Here is an 18,668-nt window from a genome sequence, read left to right as displayed (position 1 = left end):
CATTTAGTATCGAAGCTAGCCCAACACTAGTTCTACCCTGGGGTTCACTAGCATTCACCCTTACCCAACCACCAATTTTTTTTCCTCCTCTCTTTTCCCTCTTCACTTTTTTTCCTACTCTTCTTGCCTTCTCATTTCTTCTCTAGCCTCTTTCCCAAAACACTTCCGATCATGCTACCATGTTGATATGTGCCAAACCCGACCTGGGAAGAAATTCAAGGATAGATTCATATCTTACAAAAATCATTGACAGAGATGGATGACATGACCCAAGGAGATGTTACTCTCGACTGTGACATCGAGAGTCAAAGTGGAGACTACGGTGACGACAAAAAATTGTTTCACCGCGATGGCGTCAACAATGACAAATATAACCCAACTTGCTTTTGAATTCAATATCACAGGAGATCACGCGAGGCGCTCGCGTTAGGCACCCATAGAGATTTTGGCATTAAAACAGACCTGTCAAAATTTAACGGAAGTATGGACCCCAACTACGTCAATGACTGGTTGCAAGAAATCAAGTGCATATTTGATTACAAGGAGGTTCCCGAGATAAAACAAGTTAAGTTTGCTACTATCAAACTAAAGAAAAACGCGTCGTTATGGTGGAAAAACTTGCAATGACAACGACAACACGACAGGAATGACAAGATCACTAAGTGACCCAAAATGAAGAAAGCAATGCAAAAGAAATATCTTCCACCCCACTATCACTAGGACATGTTCCTCTAGCTCCACAACATACAACAGCTTGACCTATCGGTCAAGAAATTTACAACATAATTCGATCACTTATAGATGAAGTGTGACCTAATCTAACAAGAGGAGTGAACAGTAGCTCCTTATCTCAGGAGTTTAAAAGTTGTCATTATTGTGCAACTCCAGCTCTATTGAATGCTAAATGGTGTTCAAACTCTCACATTAAAAGTAGATCAACAATAGAAGCAAGCCTAATCTCAAAACTCTTTCCGCTAGTAGTCAACGTACAAACCATCACCTCAAATCAAACCTACCAACAAAACCACTACGGAAGCTGGCAAGTCACTATCAGGAAGCAGTAAAACCACCCCCAATCAGCTTGAAACTCAAAAAAGGAAGTTCCTCCTGGACATTTCCTGCACAAAAATGTTTTAGATGCCACGAGTATGGCCTCATCATTGTCAATTGCCCCACCACCCGTGTTGTCAAATTTACTAAAGAAGGCATGGTTAAGGAAGTCCAACAATTTGAGGAAGGCCAATCTGAAGTTGATTCTGAAGAAGCATTGCCCCTCCCTGAAGGCGAATGTGAACTATTGGTCTTAAAAATGGTCCTCTAGTCCAAACTCGAAAGAGACCTTTCATGGCTATGACACAACATCTTTCATACTACATGCACAATTAAAGACAAATTTTGTAGTTTAATCATCGATGGCGACTTTTGTGAAAATGTCATCTCCACCCTGTTGGCCAAGAAGATAGGTTTTGCGACACAAAATCATCCATAATTTTACTCTCTCACATGGTTCAAAAAAGGGGATGTGATTCACATTGATCAACAATGCTTAGTTGAATTCTCCATCGACAAACCACTACAAGAGCAAGTGTGGTGTGATGTAGTCCCAATGGACACATGTCACATTCTTCTAAGGAGTCCATGACAATTTGATCGAAAAACACAACACGATGGCTGCAAAAACACATACAAATTCAAGAAGGATCGAAAATGCATCATGTTATTGCTTGTAAGATATGTGTGGGCCTCGACCAACACTGAAGACACATTAATCTCACGAGCCACCTTCCTCCAATCTGCTCGTGATGACCTAAGCACACTAGCTCTGGTCCTTCTATAAGGTAATGGCCAGGATAATCAGATACCCACACTACTTAAACCATTCCTACACGATTTCCAAGATGTCATGACCGACGATCTCCCAAGCGGATTACTTCCACTACGAGACATCTAGCTTGCTATCAAGCTCATACCAGGGTCGATTTTTCCAAATAGGCTCGCCTACCTACTATGACCCGTAGGGTGCGAGGAACTCCAACTTCATGTGCAAGATCTTGTTAAGAGGAGATTAGTACACGAAAGCACCAGTCCGCGATGCTGTACCCGCCCTCATCATACCTAATAAAGATGGCTCCTGGCAATGTGCATTGACAATCTTCCCATCAATAAAACTACAATCAAATATCGCTTTCCCATACCACACCTCGACGATCTCTTGGATCAATTGTACGACGCCATTGTCTTCTCCAAAATTGACCTACGGAGTGTGACCATGAGATAAGTGGAAAATCACCTTCAAGACATGAGATGGCTTTTATGAATGGACAATCACGCCTTTCGACCTATCCAATACATCTGACGCCTTCATGCATCTAATGAATCAATTTTTTTGAGCTCATATTGGGAGATTTGTGGTGGTCTACTTTAATGATATTCTGGTTAATAGTAAATCCAAAGAAGATCATCTGTAGCACCTTCGGGCGACATTCGAGGTTCTACGTTCCAAACAACTGTATGCACAACCCAAGAAATGTCATTTCCTCACAAATCAAGTATATTTTTTGGGCTACATTGTGTCTAGCATGGGGATACAGATTGACCCCACAAAGATCGAGGCAATCGTAAGCTGAATCGAGTTGCAATCTTTCACCTTGTTTGGACAATTTTTGGAGCTAGCCTCCTTCTACCAAAGATTTTTTTTTTTCAAATTCAACACTATCACTGCCTCCTCATTGAGCTATTGAAATAAAAAAAAATTCACATGGATGGTCACAACCTAGTCCAACTTTGAAATACTGAAGGAAAATGTCACTCAAGCCTCAGTTCTTGCCTTATTTGATTTCAACAAACCATTCTAGGTTGAGTGTGACACTTTCGATATAGGTATTGTCTCTGTACTAAGTCAAGGTGGCCACCCCATTACCTATTTCAATGAAAAAATATCAAGCCCCAGCTCTCCTCCTCCAGGCGTCACTCTTCATGACTGTCGTCTCCCTCGCTCTAGCCACGCCGCGTCTCATACCCCACCACATACTGCAGGAACCTCCATTCTCTCTCAGCTCCTCTCCGAGCCTCGTCATCCATTTATGCACTTCCCACAACCCTTCACAGCCCCCTCCGAGATCAGGTCCACCCCTCTCCAGGCACTGCCTCCCCATGCTATGCCTCCCCCCGTCAGTCACGTCACCTTTAAGAGCTCCCAACACCACTTTTCAAATGTCATCAGTGCCTACTATAGTACCTTTAGCCCCCTCTCGACACTCCAACACTGACGCTTACTCCGACATCTTCCTAGCCGTCGACAACACTTGCCCAGGCTTTCGGTGGAGCCATAACCTCCACTCAACCTGAATCAGAATTGTTTATGTTCTTTGTAGTACCTATTTTACAATTTGTTGCATGGCTATTTCTTATACCATCGTTCATAAGTTGTGTTGTTTTCATCTACGAGTCAATGTTGTACTTTCCCTCAAAACATCAATAATATTGTGTCAATTTTAGTCGTGGTTTGGGTTATCTCCGGTATCACAAACTCAATAAATTCTATTTAAACAAGCTCGAGCTCAAATAACATTTCATAAATGAGCTAATGCTAGAACATATTTCTAAAATTCGAGTCATGCTCGAGCATGATATCTACACGCGAGCTCAAGTTTGAATAAATTTTTGTTTAAACTGATTTACAATCTTAGAACTGAATAATTACCATGATAAAATTAGGGATAATTACACACGAAGTACAAGAAACTTTGCTATTTATAAATGATTGGATAAGATTTTACAAATATACCATTCCGCAAATAGAAAAACCGAGGAGCATGAAAGAGCAATAATGGAAGCACAGTGACCTGCAGCCAAACAGACTGCTCCAAAAGCCTACAATATCAAATTTCTACTCGAAGAGTTTTCTCAGTCGTCAATGGCGTTCGATGGTCGCGAGTACCGCCTATCCTGTGAACTTCAGGCACACGAGGACGATGTATGATCAACTTCCTCTATAACTCATCTATTTTCTCCATCCTCACCCCAACATTTCGGCTCACCGATACAATCGTCGTATCCTAAACCCTAGACCTAATTCTCACATTTGGAACTTCTCATCAGGTTCGAGGAATTTGTGTCTGCGATGGCTTAGGAATCGCCACTTCGTCGAGGGATAGGACGGTGCGGTTCTGGAGCCGGGATCCCGAGAAGAAGCATAGATATGTGCTGAATAAGACTCTCGCTGGGCACTCGAGCTTCGTTGGACCCATCGCATGGATACCTCCTAGTGAGCGGTTCCCAGATGGCGGGATCGTGTCTGGTGGAATGGACACACTCGTTTTGCTTTGGGATTTGAGGACGGGCTTGGCCGTGGAAACTATGAAGGGCCATAGGCTGCAGGTCACGGGGCTTTTAGTGGATGCTAACGGGGACATTATTTCATCATCCATGGACTGGTATGTTTCAAAACAAAGTTACTAAAGAAGGGATGTTGTTTAATTGCTCCATTTGGACATGTGATGCTTCTCGAATAAAAAGTCTGACAAACTATGAAGCACTGCTTGCACTAAAGTTTAGAATGATGTTCAGGAGGTTTCTACGGAAACTTATCAACAATTGAACTTTTGGAATTGAAATTATGTGACATTGGAATTGAACCCCGCACATTTGGATGCCCAATACCCTATCTTAGTTCTCGAATTGGATCATGAGAGCCTTATGCTCAATGCCATCTGTCCTGCTTGTACTAGTAAGAGGCCACAGTCCCCTTCAATTTGAATACTAGTTTTTAAAAAAAAAAAAAATACAAGTTGGCTTTTAATTCAAGGTTGTTGTGGCATGCTTTGCTATGAAACAGCAAAGTCTTTTTTTGATGCACTTATAGTGATTATTGCCTGATCTACTATTCCTGTTTTACAACACGCTCTCTTCGACAATAAAGAAACAAATTAAGGATTCAGAAATTCAACGAATTTTTAACCATGTCAGGATTTGTGCGGCATTTGCGATAGTAAGGAAGTGCATTTTCTCTTAACCATATTTTCAGTTTCTTGAAAGTATACGAGTTGAAATAAAGAGGAGGGTTTGGAATTATCTTTTCAATGCTCTGCAGAAAATGGCATTGATCATGCAAGCATGCAGTCATTGAGGTGGTTCTTTTTTGATGAATGATGGCTGCAAAGAGTTATTGGAATGAATAAAGAATGTTCTGTAGAAAGGAACATGAATACTTGATTTTAGATAGAAATAATTCAGGCTCTTGAATGGATTTTAGGTGGGAACCTGACTGAGTTTTTTCATTGGTACAATGGGTGATGAAGAAGGGCACTAGAGATATACGGCTTTTTTTCATTGTCACGGGCAAGGAGAGACATGATTAGTTGTGTGAGGATAAGTTAATATGTGATAAGATATTAGTAGATCAATGGATAAGATTGATTGAAAGGGATATGTGATGCAGGGATTTTTAGGTTTACGGTTTGTACTTCACATTTGGAATGTAATGCATGTTTAAATGTTATCGACCAATGCAAAAAAAATATGAAGCTTCTTGAAGGCAAAGCATTAATCTTCAAAATAAATTTACTAGTTATGATGAAAATTGAAAACAGTAGTATAATTTATGTGGAAAGATATCAGTCTCTTATTATAAATTAACAACAATAAAATTATGAATCACGAAAGTTATGCTAGCGCATCAGATGAAGTTGGATTGTATATTAATTGACAATAATGAATCACACTTTCAATAAATAACAATACAGTAAGAGTAGAAGAAGAAATAGAGAGCAATACGGAAGAGTGGCTGAACTGAGAAGTAAACCTTGTGCTTGTACAAGGAGATGGCCGCTTCAACATGCTTCAATTGTAAGCTTTGATTAAGGATTATAAACTTAGAAGGAAAAGAGCTATTCACACCTCAAAAAATTATTTATTAATTAAGCCATAGAATTTTTCTTTCACGTGTCTTTACTTCTCTATTTCTTAATAAAATAAAATGCATAGTTAGCATCATTGAAGGAAATTTACAAGAGAAGTTGACAGCTCCTAGGAATTACATGCTAGAGCAACAGTGTCATAATTGAAGAACCCAAAGTGAGTACTATTCTACGGAGAAGCCGTTGAGGTTGGATGGCACAAAAACTAAGAAATTTTGAAGAAATGAATTATCAATCATGGGATTGCAACCTAATTATAATCTCACAAAAGAAAAGTCACAATAGCCATAATCGATCCTAAGCAACTAAGGAAGAGACAATGTCCAACTCGGTTTAATATTAGATGACATGATAGACATTTGAATAAATACTCCAATTGGCTTAATTGATTATTTAAAATCAAAATTCATATTTAAATTTTGGGTTACCAAATTCAAATTCAAACACGATGTAACCATTGCAACACAAAATTTTGCATGTTTGTTGAATTTAGACTAAATGATTTAACCATATTTTCCCTGCATGAAAAGAACTAGCTCAAAAGAATCTTTTTGAGGTGCTTGACCAAGCTTTCCTATTGGCCAAGCAATGGTTTCCGTGTATACAAAGGCTTGCTAGTTCTTGTAAAATTTGATGTGTCAACAACAATTTAAATCTTAATAACTTGGTAATGCACATCATTAAATCTTCTAGCTTATGAAAACTAACTTCTTGCCATATTTCTAGTCTACACTTATAAACAATGTCTTGATTTGACTACCCGACTTGACTAGCTAGATGATTTAATAATGCACATTACAAAATTCCTAAGATTTAAATCAAAACATTTTTCTTATAACTAAAAAATTAAACTCAGGTTCATTAACTTTTGAGATGAGTTTGGGTTTAGAATCTCGATGTGAACCAAAACTTGACCTGAATTTATCCTAACCTTAACATGAATAGTTATTATGACTTATGTTAACGGCGGGCCGAATTCCAGTTATTTAGGTTGAGCGTAATCAGTTTGGGTTATACATTTTGAGTAATTTGATAAACGAGTTAGGTTTAGCTCATGTGGATTTGGTTGGGCTAAATTTAGGTCAAACTTGAATCCGATCTATTAACTTGAATTGACACCCTTATTCTAGTGTAAATCTATTAATAATCCTTGACTTTATAACCTATTTTTTCTTAAAAAACTGATATATAACAACAATGTTCTTAAATTTATTTAGATATTCATTCTTATTCTAAATTCCTTGTCTGTTTAGTTGATTGACTAATTAACTTTTTTAATGAATAATATGTTTCAGTTGTATTTTTTAGCTCTGTAAGATTCTAATTCTTCATCATTGTGGATATGTTGGTTTGCCTGACACTCCATTCCAAAATCTTTTGTTAGGGTTGGTTTTACCTTAGCAAATTTGGTGCATTGGATATAATTAATATGCTACCTAGCAAACATATCTTCCATTTTCAAAGTTCAATTTAAGAAGGCACCTGTATTGTGCTTCGATCAAATGTTGGTGTTCGACCTTGCATTTTTTAATGGCCTAGGGGTAATTATTATCATGATGATACTATTAATTTTGTTATCTTGACCAAGTTATTGAATAATAAATTTGAATTCTTCCAACTTACTACTCAAATGGTCACCATGTTGCTATGTATGACATTTCTTATGTTCTTTAGGAATTTAATCTTGTGTAAGTTGGTGCTAACGATGATCATTATTTTTTAAGATAATGTGTCATTTTGACATAGTTGTGATGGCGTACTAGGACCTTAATGACACTATTGAATATTGTAACAGTTCTCTGTCTTTATCATGCTCATTGGGTGGGGCAAGCAAAGGTGGGCCATACAACTTCGTTGTCTATACTTTTAAGAGGTTGAGCGCATGGTTACCCTCACCAAAGGCTACTGGTTATGGCCTATGATTTTGTGATTGAAGCGTAGTTCTTTAAGTTTCATCATGACATTGCGGTGCTAAGAGAGTTCTCTGCTCAACTATGTGGACTAACACTTCTCCACAAACATGTGTGCAATGTTGAACTCGTGTCGGATAAAAACATGCATGCAACATGTGTTCTACATGTGTTAGACATACTTATCACGTGTCCAATTAAAAAAAACAAACAAAATATTTTGGGCCCTCTTGCTTTCAAAAGTTAAATTTAAATTTTATAAATGGTAATAAAATGTATAATAAAATATTAGATTTTGATGATTTATGCTGTGCCATATAAGTTTATTTTTTTTTGTATGTAATATTTTAAAAATTACTGATGCTGATATATTTTTAGTTATTAATTTTTGATTATTTAGTTTTTATTTAGTTTTTATTGTATGTAATATTTTTTTTAAATTTTTAGTTTTTTTTCTTTGCCTAGTATTTTGATTTATAAATAATATGATAAACATTTATATCTTTTTTCTTGTCACATGTCAAATGCGTGCTTTGTGTTCGTGTTGTATTGTGTCCATACTCCTAGATTTGTATCGGTGCATCATAACTAATACTTGTTACAATTGTTCTTTCAATTATTTCTACCCTTTTCTTAATTGCTCCTAGAATTCCGGTTAACTTCTTAAATTACCGTGAAGTTGAGTAGGAAGTCATGATGATTAAAATGCTTAATGATAGAACATGTTATTTGTGGCTTATGTTCCTGCAAATACATCTAGTGGATAATCCATGTCAAATGCAAAATAATTGTTGATTCAATATCCAAATTTGTTTAAAAAAATAAAATTTTTTTCCTTAATTTCTAGACAACTTATATTAGTTTACATTGTAGTAGGTTGGGGTGTAAGTGACAACAGTATTTGTGATCCAGCTTGAGCTTGGTTTTACAAATGGCTTGTCAGAAAGTTGAGCCAATCTTGATTCAACTCATTAGCTCACGAGTGGGCTCGTTTAAAAATGTTAATCTAAAATGTACTTCAAATATATTAGATTTTAATAGTTTATGTATAAAGTTAATAATATTTAAAAATCATGTCTCATTTTCTTTTATCAATTGAGTTTTTATTATCTAGTTTATCTTTTTTTGATAATTTTATTTTGAAATTGTTTTAACTTTTATTCATTCTCTTTTTCATAATAAATGAGTTAGCTTGTGAGTTGTCTTGAATTCATAGAATTAAGCTCGTGCTTGATCTGAATATTAATTAATTAATTAAGGCCTAAATCAAGCCAAGAATGACCCAAACTAGATTCGACTCATTTACACTCTTAGCCATAGGCAATACCTAGGCAAATTGAAACACTAAAAAGATTAAGGAATTTTTAGAACTTCGACTATTTTTGTGGCTGGAATACACACGCCCAAGGGTCTAGTGCAAATGTGCTCAATTTGAGTGGAGCCTCGTTTACAGTTGCTTAGGGAGCTGGTTAAGCTGCAAAGGTATACTCTTTCTTAGGTTTTGGGGGCAACGAATCAGGAAATGTGGTTTAGGATGAGTTTAGGTGATGGATCTGATGGTTATGAAGTTTCTTAATTGGATGGGATATGAGTTTGAAAGTCATATTTAAAATATTAAATTGAAACTTTGGATTTAAGCTTAAAAGAAAGGGCAATCAGGAAGTCAAGTTTCAATATAAATTGAAAATTGAATTTAGTACTTTGATAATTGAATTCCAGAGTTGGTGCTATTTTAATAGTACTTCTCCTTGTTTAAGGAATTTTAATTTTAGGGATCTTGCTTTTCTAGTGACTGGTTCCAGTTAAGGTTACATAGGGTCTGTTTGGGGAGCTGCAGCTTATTCAGCTTATCCAGATAAGTTGTTTATCCCGATAAGCTGTTGATTTGCAGCTGATCCGGATAAACTGTCTGAATGTTTGGTTTGTGCACTTGGAAAATAACTGATTCTGGATAAATGATCATTCTGCCCCTGTTTTGGATAAACTGTTTAGCTGTTTGGTTTGTGTGTTTTGAAAAATGCTGATTTGCAGATTTTCTTAAGAAAAAAATTGATAGAGTTTGAAAAGCCAACCATAAAAGGTCTCTTCATTAAAGTTTGGCATGTCCATTTTCGCCGCCTAGGTTCATGCCGCTGGATAAATAATATGAACTATGGTAAAAAAAATGCATGAAAACATAATTCTATCATCATTATCGCTGTGTTTCAAATGTGATGGTTGATCAATCATTTCTTCAATCAATATGAACTTCATGAAATGTCATTGAGCATCATCGTCAAGGAAGAGGCCTACTCCTTTACCTTGCGAATTTGTATGACATAATCATCAATTTCATGGTGATGTTCAAAAAAAAAAAAACAATGGTGCTTTGGAAAAGTTGATTGCAGTCCAGAAAGGAAATTGAAGTCTCCAAGATAAGAAGTTAAAGAGAAAAATTAAAGAGGGAAATAGTTTTGGTCCCCTCTCCAGCCTGTTCAACTGAATTAAGATGACAAGAAGAGTCAGAAATCAGTATACTTACAATTCATTTTAATTGATTAATTATCGTTAGTCTGATTGCATCTATAGTGCCATCATTCATTAGAGATTCTAGCCTTCAGGTTTTATTACAGATCCACCCATGACACATCAACAAGCCACTTTATGGTAGAATTCTGCCTTAAAATAAGGCTGTAAGTCTGCTCCAAATAGGTCACCTGCACAATTCAATAAACCATATTCACCAAATAGAACTGCACAATAAAAGGCAAGCAACCTTGAGATAGATGTTTGAACGGCAAAAGATTTAGCCATAAAGTTGAACATATAGGAAAATTTACTTCCTTGGCCAAATGTGACAAATACATTTGTTTTGGTGAAAATTAAAAAAAAATCACCATCCTCATGAAAAGCACTCAATTTAGATCAGATTTTATATCTAGTAATTCACCTCAAAATTACATATTAGGTGCATTATACTGTCATAGAACAAAACTTCAAAAAGCGGAATTTAAACAACTGGTAGAGAGATGCACGCCTTGTCAAATGATCATGCGCTTCAAGGATTCGCAGATCAAACGACTGATTTCTTTTAACTGTGTTCAACAAAGAAAATTAATCATGGATATGATTGCCTCCTTGAACTCTTAAATTAAAATCCAAATATGGCAGGAATTTATTGCATTATTATAAGTTCAAGGAAAAAATCTATATGAGACAAAGTAGGAACAAAAAACCTACCAACAAATAACAACGCGAAAATGGAAAATGGAGTCAACGGAAGTAAAGCAAGGAAAGTTCGTACCTCTTCAAATAGAAGTCACTAGCTGTGATTGATGGCCGAAGAGGGATTGCGAAATCACAGCGGCACGGAAAAGACTGCCAAAGGCGAAATCAAAAGAAACAGAAGTTTCACGTGCCACGGTTTTCGGGCATGCTGGTGAAGGGCACTGAGGGGTGTCTGGACAGGGTTTCGCGTGCCAAGACAAGTTCCTGGAGCTCTATAATGCGAGCGTTAAAGAAGAAGTCAAGCTTGTCAAGCGAAGCGGAAGAGGGCAACCGCGTAAAATGCGAAAGGAAACGCCGAACCGCGGAGTTTAATTAAAAAGGCAAACGACGTTTTCCAAAATGCTCTCCGAAACTTTTTTCCAAACAGTGAGGTAGCGTTTTGAAAATGCCGCTGCAGCTAATAAGCTAGCCAATAAGCAAACACACACTTAGACTACTTCACCGTCTAAGAGTTAAGTCTTTAATGGTCTGATTTGTTATGAATGGTCTGATCTGTTATTCACGTGAAGTGCTATAATGCCGTGCAATGCAAACTCGGTTTGTTGCATTGCTGATAAAGTTGGAGGTTGAATGTGGTATTATATTAATTGAATATTAATTTTTGCAAAGTTTGATCAAACATGTTATACTATGGTAAATCTTGACCTTGAGTTTGGAATGTTTGTACTAGCAAGGTGTGTTTGAGTTTATCAATAAACAGAAATGAATGTTCATCCCTGAACAACATGAACTTAGATTAACATGTTTAGATAGAAGAAAGAATAAGATTTTTAAGTAGTAGCTACCTTACAAAGAATAAATAAGCTTAACTTATGACCAAAGACCTAATAAGCTCAAGTAACCTTGGTCAATCTTTAAATTGCACGCACCAGCAAAATTGTAAATACATTTATTCATATCTTTCAGCTGGCTGAGCATGGTTCAAAACGTGGTCTGCTTTATAATTGGACACAAATTTATTTGCATTATCTTTGTGAAAAGCAAAGGAATAAGTTCACAGTGAGTGTTCATGTTATATATATTTGCATTGTTTTTCGTGTTATGTTGACTTATTATTGAAGCATTTTGTACGGTTTAGACCTGCAATTTAAGCATGACTAAGGATCCGATTTGTGGAACTTTTTTTCTATATCTTGCAAATTGTTGTAAGGTAGCTCTGTATTAATTTGTCTATGGTAATGTATTCTGCTTAACTGATTTGTGAGTTTTTTTGTTATAAAACCAAAATATTATAACAAGCAAATGGTAAAACTACATCAAGGGCAATTAACAAGAATTGCTAGAGAGAAAAAAAACCATTCAACAAAGTAAATATAAAGTAAAAGCCTGAAGAATTAAATTATTTGATGATTGAGTTACATATTTCATTTGGATTTTCTTGCTTGTAGTCTAGTAAAATTAGGGGAATTATGATAATTTTTTTTATTCTTGCCATGCCTAATAAATATAAACTGAAAACTTTTATCTTCTAGCGGGTCAATACTATGAGTACTCTCATTTTATATATTTGATTGAAAATCATCACGATCATCATCGTGATTAGAACTTTGAGGAATTGGAGGATTTGCTGTAGGTAATGGATCTGAATTAATGAAAAGCCATGGGAATGAAGAAATTGCTACTACTACTTTAGAGGAAGAAGCAACATCTTTGATACCCAGAAGAAATGTTGGTCCCATATTCTGATTGCAGGCTTGATCTGATTGAAAAAGCTTACAAGTTGATCGTAGGTTGACACTTACTTTGCTGTAGTACCTCGTGTCTGAGTTGCTATTTTTTTTTCTATCATTTCGATCTATTTGATTTAGGGATTCAAATACAGTGCTAGCTAGTGCTGATAAGTTCTAGAATGTATTGCTATTTCATTCTATTCTGTAGCCTCAGTAGGTGTAAATAATTTTGTGTTTTAACATATCTAGATGTATAAAATTTTGGCAAATCATGTTTCACATTACTTTCTTATATTGTGATATTAATGCATGTTACATAGAATTTAGCGCCTGCGGCATGTCCAGGAATTTGATTATATTAACACAAGACTGAGCGAAAGATATAGGAAAACAATGATTAAAATTGGAACTACTACTTTCTTGTCTTTATATTCTCTTATATTCTATAAAAAATTATACATCTTATTTAAGTACATATGATTTGTCTACTTGACCATGTTTTATTAGTATCTTGACTAGCAGGATGATTGAATGTTCTTACTAGAAATAGGGGTATTGATAATTCAGCACTCTTGATGTAATATCTAAGTTCTGAAAAATGCATTTACTCCGGTTAACAACACTAGATAAATTAGTGCATGATGAACTGCCTCTATTTGAAAGAAGTAGCGGGGTAATTTGTGAGCTTTTTAGTCATGAAAAATAAGATATTGTTCTTAGCTTTTATTTTAAAAAGAATATATATTTATGCCGTTAAGTTGCCTCTAGTGTATTGTGGATGTCTCAAATTTTAGTTTGGAGACAACTTAGATGCAGGGATAAGGTTTTGCACAATAACCACCTTGCATTAGCATGAGCTCCATGCATTGGATATGCTTGCTGATACTAAAAGATAATTTAAAACCGCCTAATTTGTAACTTTTGACAAAAAATAGAAAAGGGGTGCTGAGCTAATGCATCTTCTTTCAAGCTTATAGGGACTTGACTGCTTTAACTGCACCTGATATAATGATAGGTTCACCCTAATGCCTTTGGCTATGCAGGTTTTATTTCATCTGTGAGATAAGTTAATGGCATCTTTTTGCTTTATCTTTACATTAGTTTTGTTTCAATGATGTTTTACTTGAGGCATCTGTCAGCACGATTCGGCGGTGGAGGAAAGGTGTTGAAGTTGAACTCTGGGAACCTCATAAGGTGGCCATTCAAGCAGTAATAAAGCTACCCTCTGGTGATCTTGTAACTGGTACTTTTTTTTTCAGCCTATGCCGAATTCTTGCTTCTTCCACTTCTCTCTTAATTAATATAATTCAAATTAGTTCATTTTCTATTTCTTGAGATGGGAATTTGCAATTATTTTTTTCTCATTTTTTTATTTATAATTTTTATTTTATCATAATTGTTGTATGCGAAGGGCTTAATATTATTATAAGTATGGAAGGCTTTAGTGCTAATTTGTTTCCTTGTATATGATTAAAAGATTAACTTGGTTCCTAGCAACCTTTATTTTCATTGTACACTATCTTCTCCTAGAAGATTTTTTCTATTGGTTTGTTATTGTTTTTGATGCATATCTGCATTCCTCTGATTTGGTTCTTTTTGTTCCTATTTTCACTTAGAAACATGCTATTCTATGAGCCTATTAGCAATGTTTTTTAAAAGTGCTCTTCAAAAGTGAAGTGTGAACAACCTACCTAAAATACACATCTTAAATTTTGAAGCCTTAGTATTGCCAAAATCTTATACATCTTTATGTAAATTTTATTTTGCATTTGTTTGCTTCTTTGAATAGTGATGCTCTTCCCTTGACTATTTCGTGTTTGACCTGTTTTCATTGTGTCAAGCTCTCCGTTTGTTTTGCTTCCTTGAGCAGTGAAGCTCGTTGTTTGATAATTGATCATCTTCTATGTTCATCATGTTTCATTGTGGACTTGACCTTTTTGCTTGACCATCTTGCTTGACCGTCTCCATCTCCGATTGAACTCTGATTCATAAGATGATTTTTTCTTTATATATTTAATGCATGGATGTGTTAATTCAACCTTTTGTTAAAACTTCTATTCAGTGTTCATATACGTATTTAATGCTTTGGTGCAAGTAGAACTAATGAAGTGAGTTAAAGAAGGAATCTTTAATTTCTGTTCAGATCTATAATAATTTAAAGAAATGACGAAACCACACATTACTCTCTTCTTTCCAATATAATTCCTTCGATTTTTTATTCCTTAGTCTTTGTACACCTCTAATGCTTTCTATCAAATAAAACTGATGAGTTAATGGATGGATTCATTAATTTTATATTCATATTCAAATTGAATTAAATAATTGAGAAGCCTTATTTTTCTTGATGTGAAAATTTCTATTATTTTAAAATATTTTTAGCAAAATGGTAATTAAATATTCATACTTTGAGGCCTTTTAAGATTAATTTCATAACAATCAGATAATAGGAGCATAGAAAGGGCAATGGACAAGATTTGTTAGAGAAAATGGAATACAGGCTTAATTGGCCGCTCCTAGCTTGGAGCCATGAAAAATGGAGAGTGATAACAATTTTTTTTGTGTTGCGGTCCCATTTGGTGAATAGTATATGAAATATTCTATCTACCATCATGCTGGTACTCAAAATTGTCCTATCTGAATCAGGAGGATGCAATGAATTATGAGATTTTATGCTTTCACGGATAGAAGTGGAACTTCCAAATCAGGAAGACAATATCCACATTGATTATAGATGTAAATAATGAAGCTGAAGGAATAATAGGGGCAGGCACTCCCGATGCATCTTTTAAAGGATCATTTAGTTCCCGATGCAACTTTTAAAGGATCATGGGGGCAGGCACTCTGCAACTTTTAAAGCATCATTTAGTTCCTGATCTTGAGAACAAATCACTACTGATCAAGGCGCGACAATCATTGAAGGAGAACGGGTGGTATGACCATTGGAATGATCATCTTGATCTTAGTTAATTGATTTTCTTAGTTCCGGATGGGCTTTAAAGCAATTAGAGTGAATGGTGCCAAATATCTTATAAAATGATTCGTATTAGGTAATGTTTTTAAATTCAATTTTTTGCCTATTTGCACATGATGATTTATCAATCCACATCTTTCAATGAACGGGAGAGATGACATCCATTTTATCAAGACCCTTACCATAGAAAACCTAGAATACTGAACGGTAGTGGTGCCAAACTGAACAGTAGTGGTGTCAATTTGCAAAGATTTGCCAAAAGTAAATCCTAGTGTATGCAAGGGTAATTGTTTAAAGTAATGAAATGCAGCTTATAAAATGATCTAACCAAGGATGATAGGTGATTCTTCGGAGGCATCAAAATGGAGAGACCACATCAACATTCTCATTGGACTTTTGTTAATGTGGTATGTAAGGCAACAAAATAGCCTAGTGTAGTTTGGCTCCAAAGGAAGCCTAATAATTATATGACAATGATAAAAATGCTAAATTGAAAATGCATCAAGTAATTTTAAATTTGATATGAATTTGTGATTTATATATATGTCGGGATGGTTCATAGAGAATTTTTTAACAATAGTGAAATGAATGGCGGAGCAAGTTCAGCGATCTCAATGTTAATGAAGATGAGCATAGTTTTGCTGGGAAAGAAGTTTCCTCATCTACTCAAGAATCTTCAGTTTGATAAGAGAATATTATGGATTTCTTGGATCCTATAACTATACTCCATTAGAAATGTTAGTATTATGGAAAGAAGTTTGAAATCTTGACACACTCTGGAGTGGTTTAGAAATGTTTGTGGTTTGAAACCTTGACACACTCTCTCCTTCTCGATCTTGCTCTGCTTGCCTCCGACTGCGATGATTTATAGGCTGAATTCACCCTGAAGATGAAACGAGGCATCAAAATTTCTAATTTATGTGGATATTTTAATAGAGTACTTGCCATTTCCTTTTGGAAATGCTCTGTGCTTGAAGCATTTATGACAGGTCTTGCTTTTACACATAAGAGATGCAAATACAAAAAGCGTGGTCCGGCTAGTTTGAATGTTTTATGTCTTGACATCGTTACTTTGACTATCCAGATATTTATTTTATATCCTTGCATAAATTAAATGATTTTTCAACTAATTGTTGCTTTCGCTTTCATTTAGTGTAGGTTCTAGTGATTCAACCGTTAAGCTTTGGAAAGGAAAGAACTGCCAGCATACGTTTGTGGGTCACACAGGTTTGTTTTTATTTATTTTTGGTTTTTCTGAAGCTTTCATGAAATTTTTTAGAGATTGGTGATTTAATATCATTTACTTGATTTTCATAGGTTTTAGGAAAGCTCTTGGAATCATAATTTGTCTTGCCTAGACGAATTAGTTGATAGTTCAAATGCTAGATTTAATTTGCAAGAGGACTGATAAGAATTGTAAAGGATATGGAGATTTTACACCATACTTCCCGTATACATAGTGTAAGTAAGCTGTAATTTCATGTCTTCAGAATAAAATCCAGTTGGAAAAAGGGGAGCCAAATAATATTTCCCATTTTCGCAAATCTGACCCATCCAACTCTCTGGGAAGAGTTCCCTATATGCTATAACCATCTCTTAGTGAAAGCAAGAAAAGCTGCATGTTGATTTCCTCTTCAAATTCATCTTTAGCTTTTGCTCTGCCTGGCATTGCTGTTTTCTGTTGTGTCTGCCTGTAAAACGGATGACTAGTTGGTAAAACCATGTTTAGGTGGTTGTTTGAAGTGCTATCAGAGTTAGTGTTTGTTTGCTAAAAATCTATTATAACTCTAATAGGAATTGATTGAATTTCTAAAATCAATATTGAATATCATAATATTGTAATATATAAATAAATAAAACTATTGGTTAATTATTAGTTTGATAATTAAAATTCATAAAATTGTTTTGTTTTTGAGAAGCAACTTAAACTTTTGTTCTAAGAAAATTATTTTTTAACTTTCGTACAACTGAATAAATTCATACAAATTTTTTTTTTTTCAAACACCCCTTCAACTACTATTCATGTAGACGCCAAACAGAGCCTTATATGATTCTATAATTCATGTGTTTCCCTATCCCTATCATTTGTCATTTTATTTATGTTTAGGTTGCTGTTTGGATACCTTGGGCCTTTGGCATAGTCATCATTGGTATGATGTGTTTTGGCCAGCCACTACACTAAATGCCTGATATTGAATCTGAGCCTCCAATGCTCTATTTGTGCCTATGGTTCTCTACTGTCTTTTCGGTACTGGCAATGTGATGGAAATCCATGTAGAAGCGAGGCATATGTGATGACAATGAAGAACTGAAATTTAAGCTTATGAAACTGTTGACCTCATTTTTGGTGAGGTCTAGTCCTTCTTTTAGGATTTAGGATCTAGCCTTAGGGATCTCCCTTTGACTATCTTAGAACCTTAGAAATGAGACCCGCCTCGTTTTAGAAATTCAACCCACTTCTGTACTCTGTTGTGGTTTCGCGTGTGTGGTATCGACTTCTAGCACTTAGAAGGATGAAACCAACATGAGGAAACCCAAAAGGGATTCCTATAGAATCTTTTAAGCCTTAGGGTGACCTTCTGCATAATTCGCACTCCCGCGCGCACAAATTTTGCAATTCGGAGAGTCGACACGTCCGATCACCACAATTCACATCGCTTGCACTGTTACCTGTCGAAAGCTCGAATAAACCTTTTGAAACGATCGGTCGCGGGTTGAAATTTTGTGAAATTTGAATTTTGACGCGTTTTTGACCCGATTGTTGACGACGTCGTCCGAGCGACCCCGGATGACAAAACGGACTGCACCGGCACGTCCAGAATGTCGAAATTACCTAGGGAGGACACCCATTTTGCTTGGGCACCGCGCACAAATAAATTGCATGAAATTTAATATATATATATAAATATATATATATAAATATATATATATA

At 35.5% G+C, this 18,668-nt stretch overlaps 1 protein-coding gene across 2 annotated transcripts in view; it reads left to right on the top strand.

The window, feature by feature from the left end:
- The first annotated feature begins 3,844 nt into the window (after positions 1–3,844).
- The window catches only part of LOC110021982 (phospholipase A-2-activating protein), a 171,263-nt gene continuing 156,439 nt past the window's right edge, over positions 3,845–18,668 (top strand). For both annotated transcript variants that reach the window (XM_020720727.1, XM_020720726.1), the window contains exons 1-4: positions 3,845–3,976; positions 4,102–4,436; positions 13,905–14,008; positions 16,895–16,963. In XM_020720727.1, the coding sequence (XP_020576386.1) occupies positions 3,917–3,976; positions 4,102–4,436; positions 13,905–14,008; positions 16,895–16,963 (568 nt within the window). In that variant the 5' untranslated portion in view covers positions 3,845–3,916. The remainder of the gene's footprint in view (positions 3,977–4,101; positions 4,437–13,904; positions 14,009–16,894; positions 16,964–18,668) is intronic.

The sequence above is a fragment of the Phalaenopsis equestris genome, unplaced genomic scaffold (assembly GCF_001263595.1).
Source record: "Phalaenopsis equestris unplaced genomic scaffold, ASM126359v1 Scaffold000159, whole genome shotgun sequence".
In the NCBI taxonomy this organism is placed as follows: Eukaryota; Viridiplantae; Streptophyta; class Magnoliopsida; order Asparagales; family Orchidaceae; genus Phalaenopsis; species Phalaenopsis equestris.
This window is presented reverse-complemented; position numbering and strand designations above follow the sequence as displayed.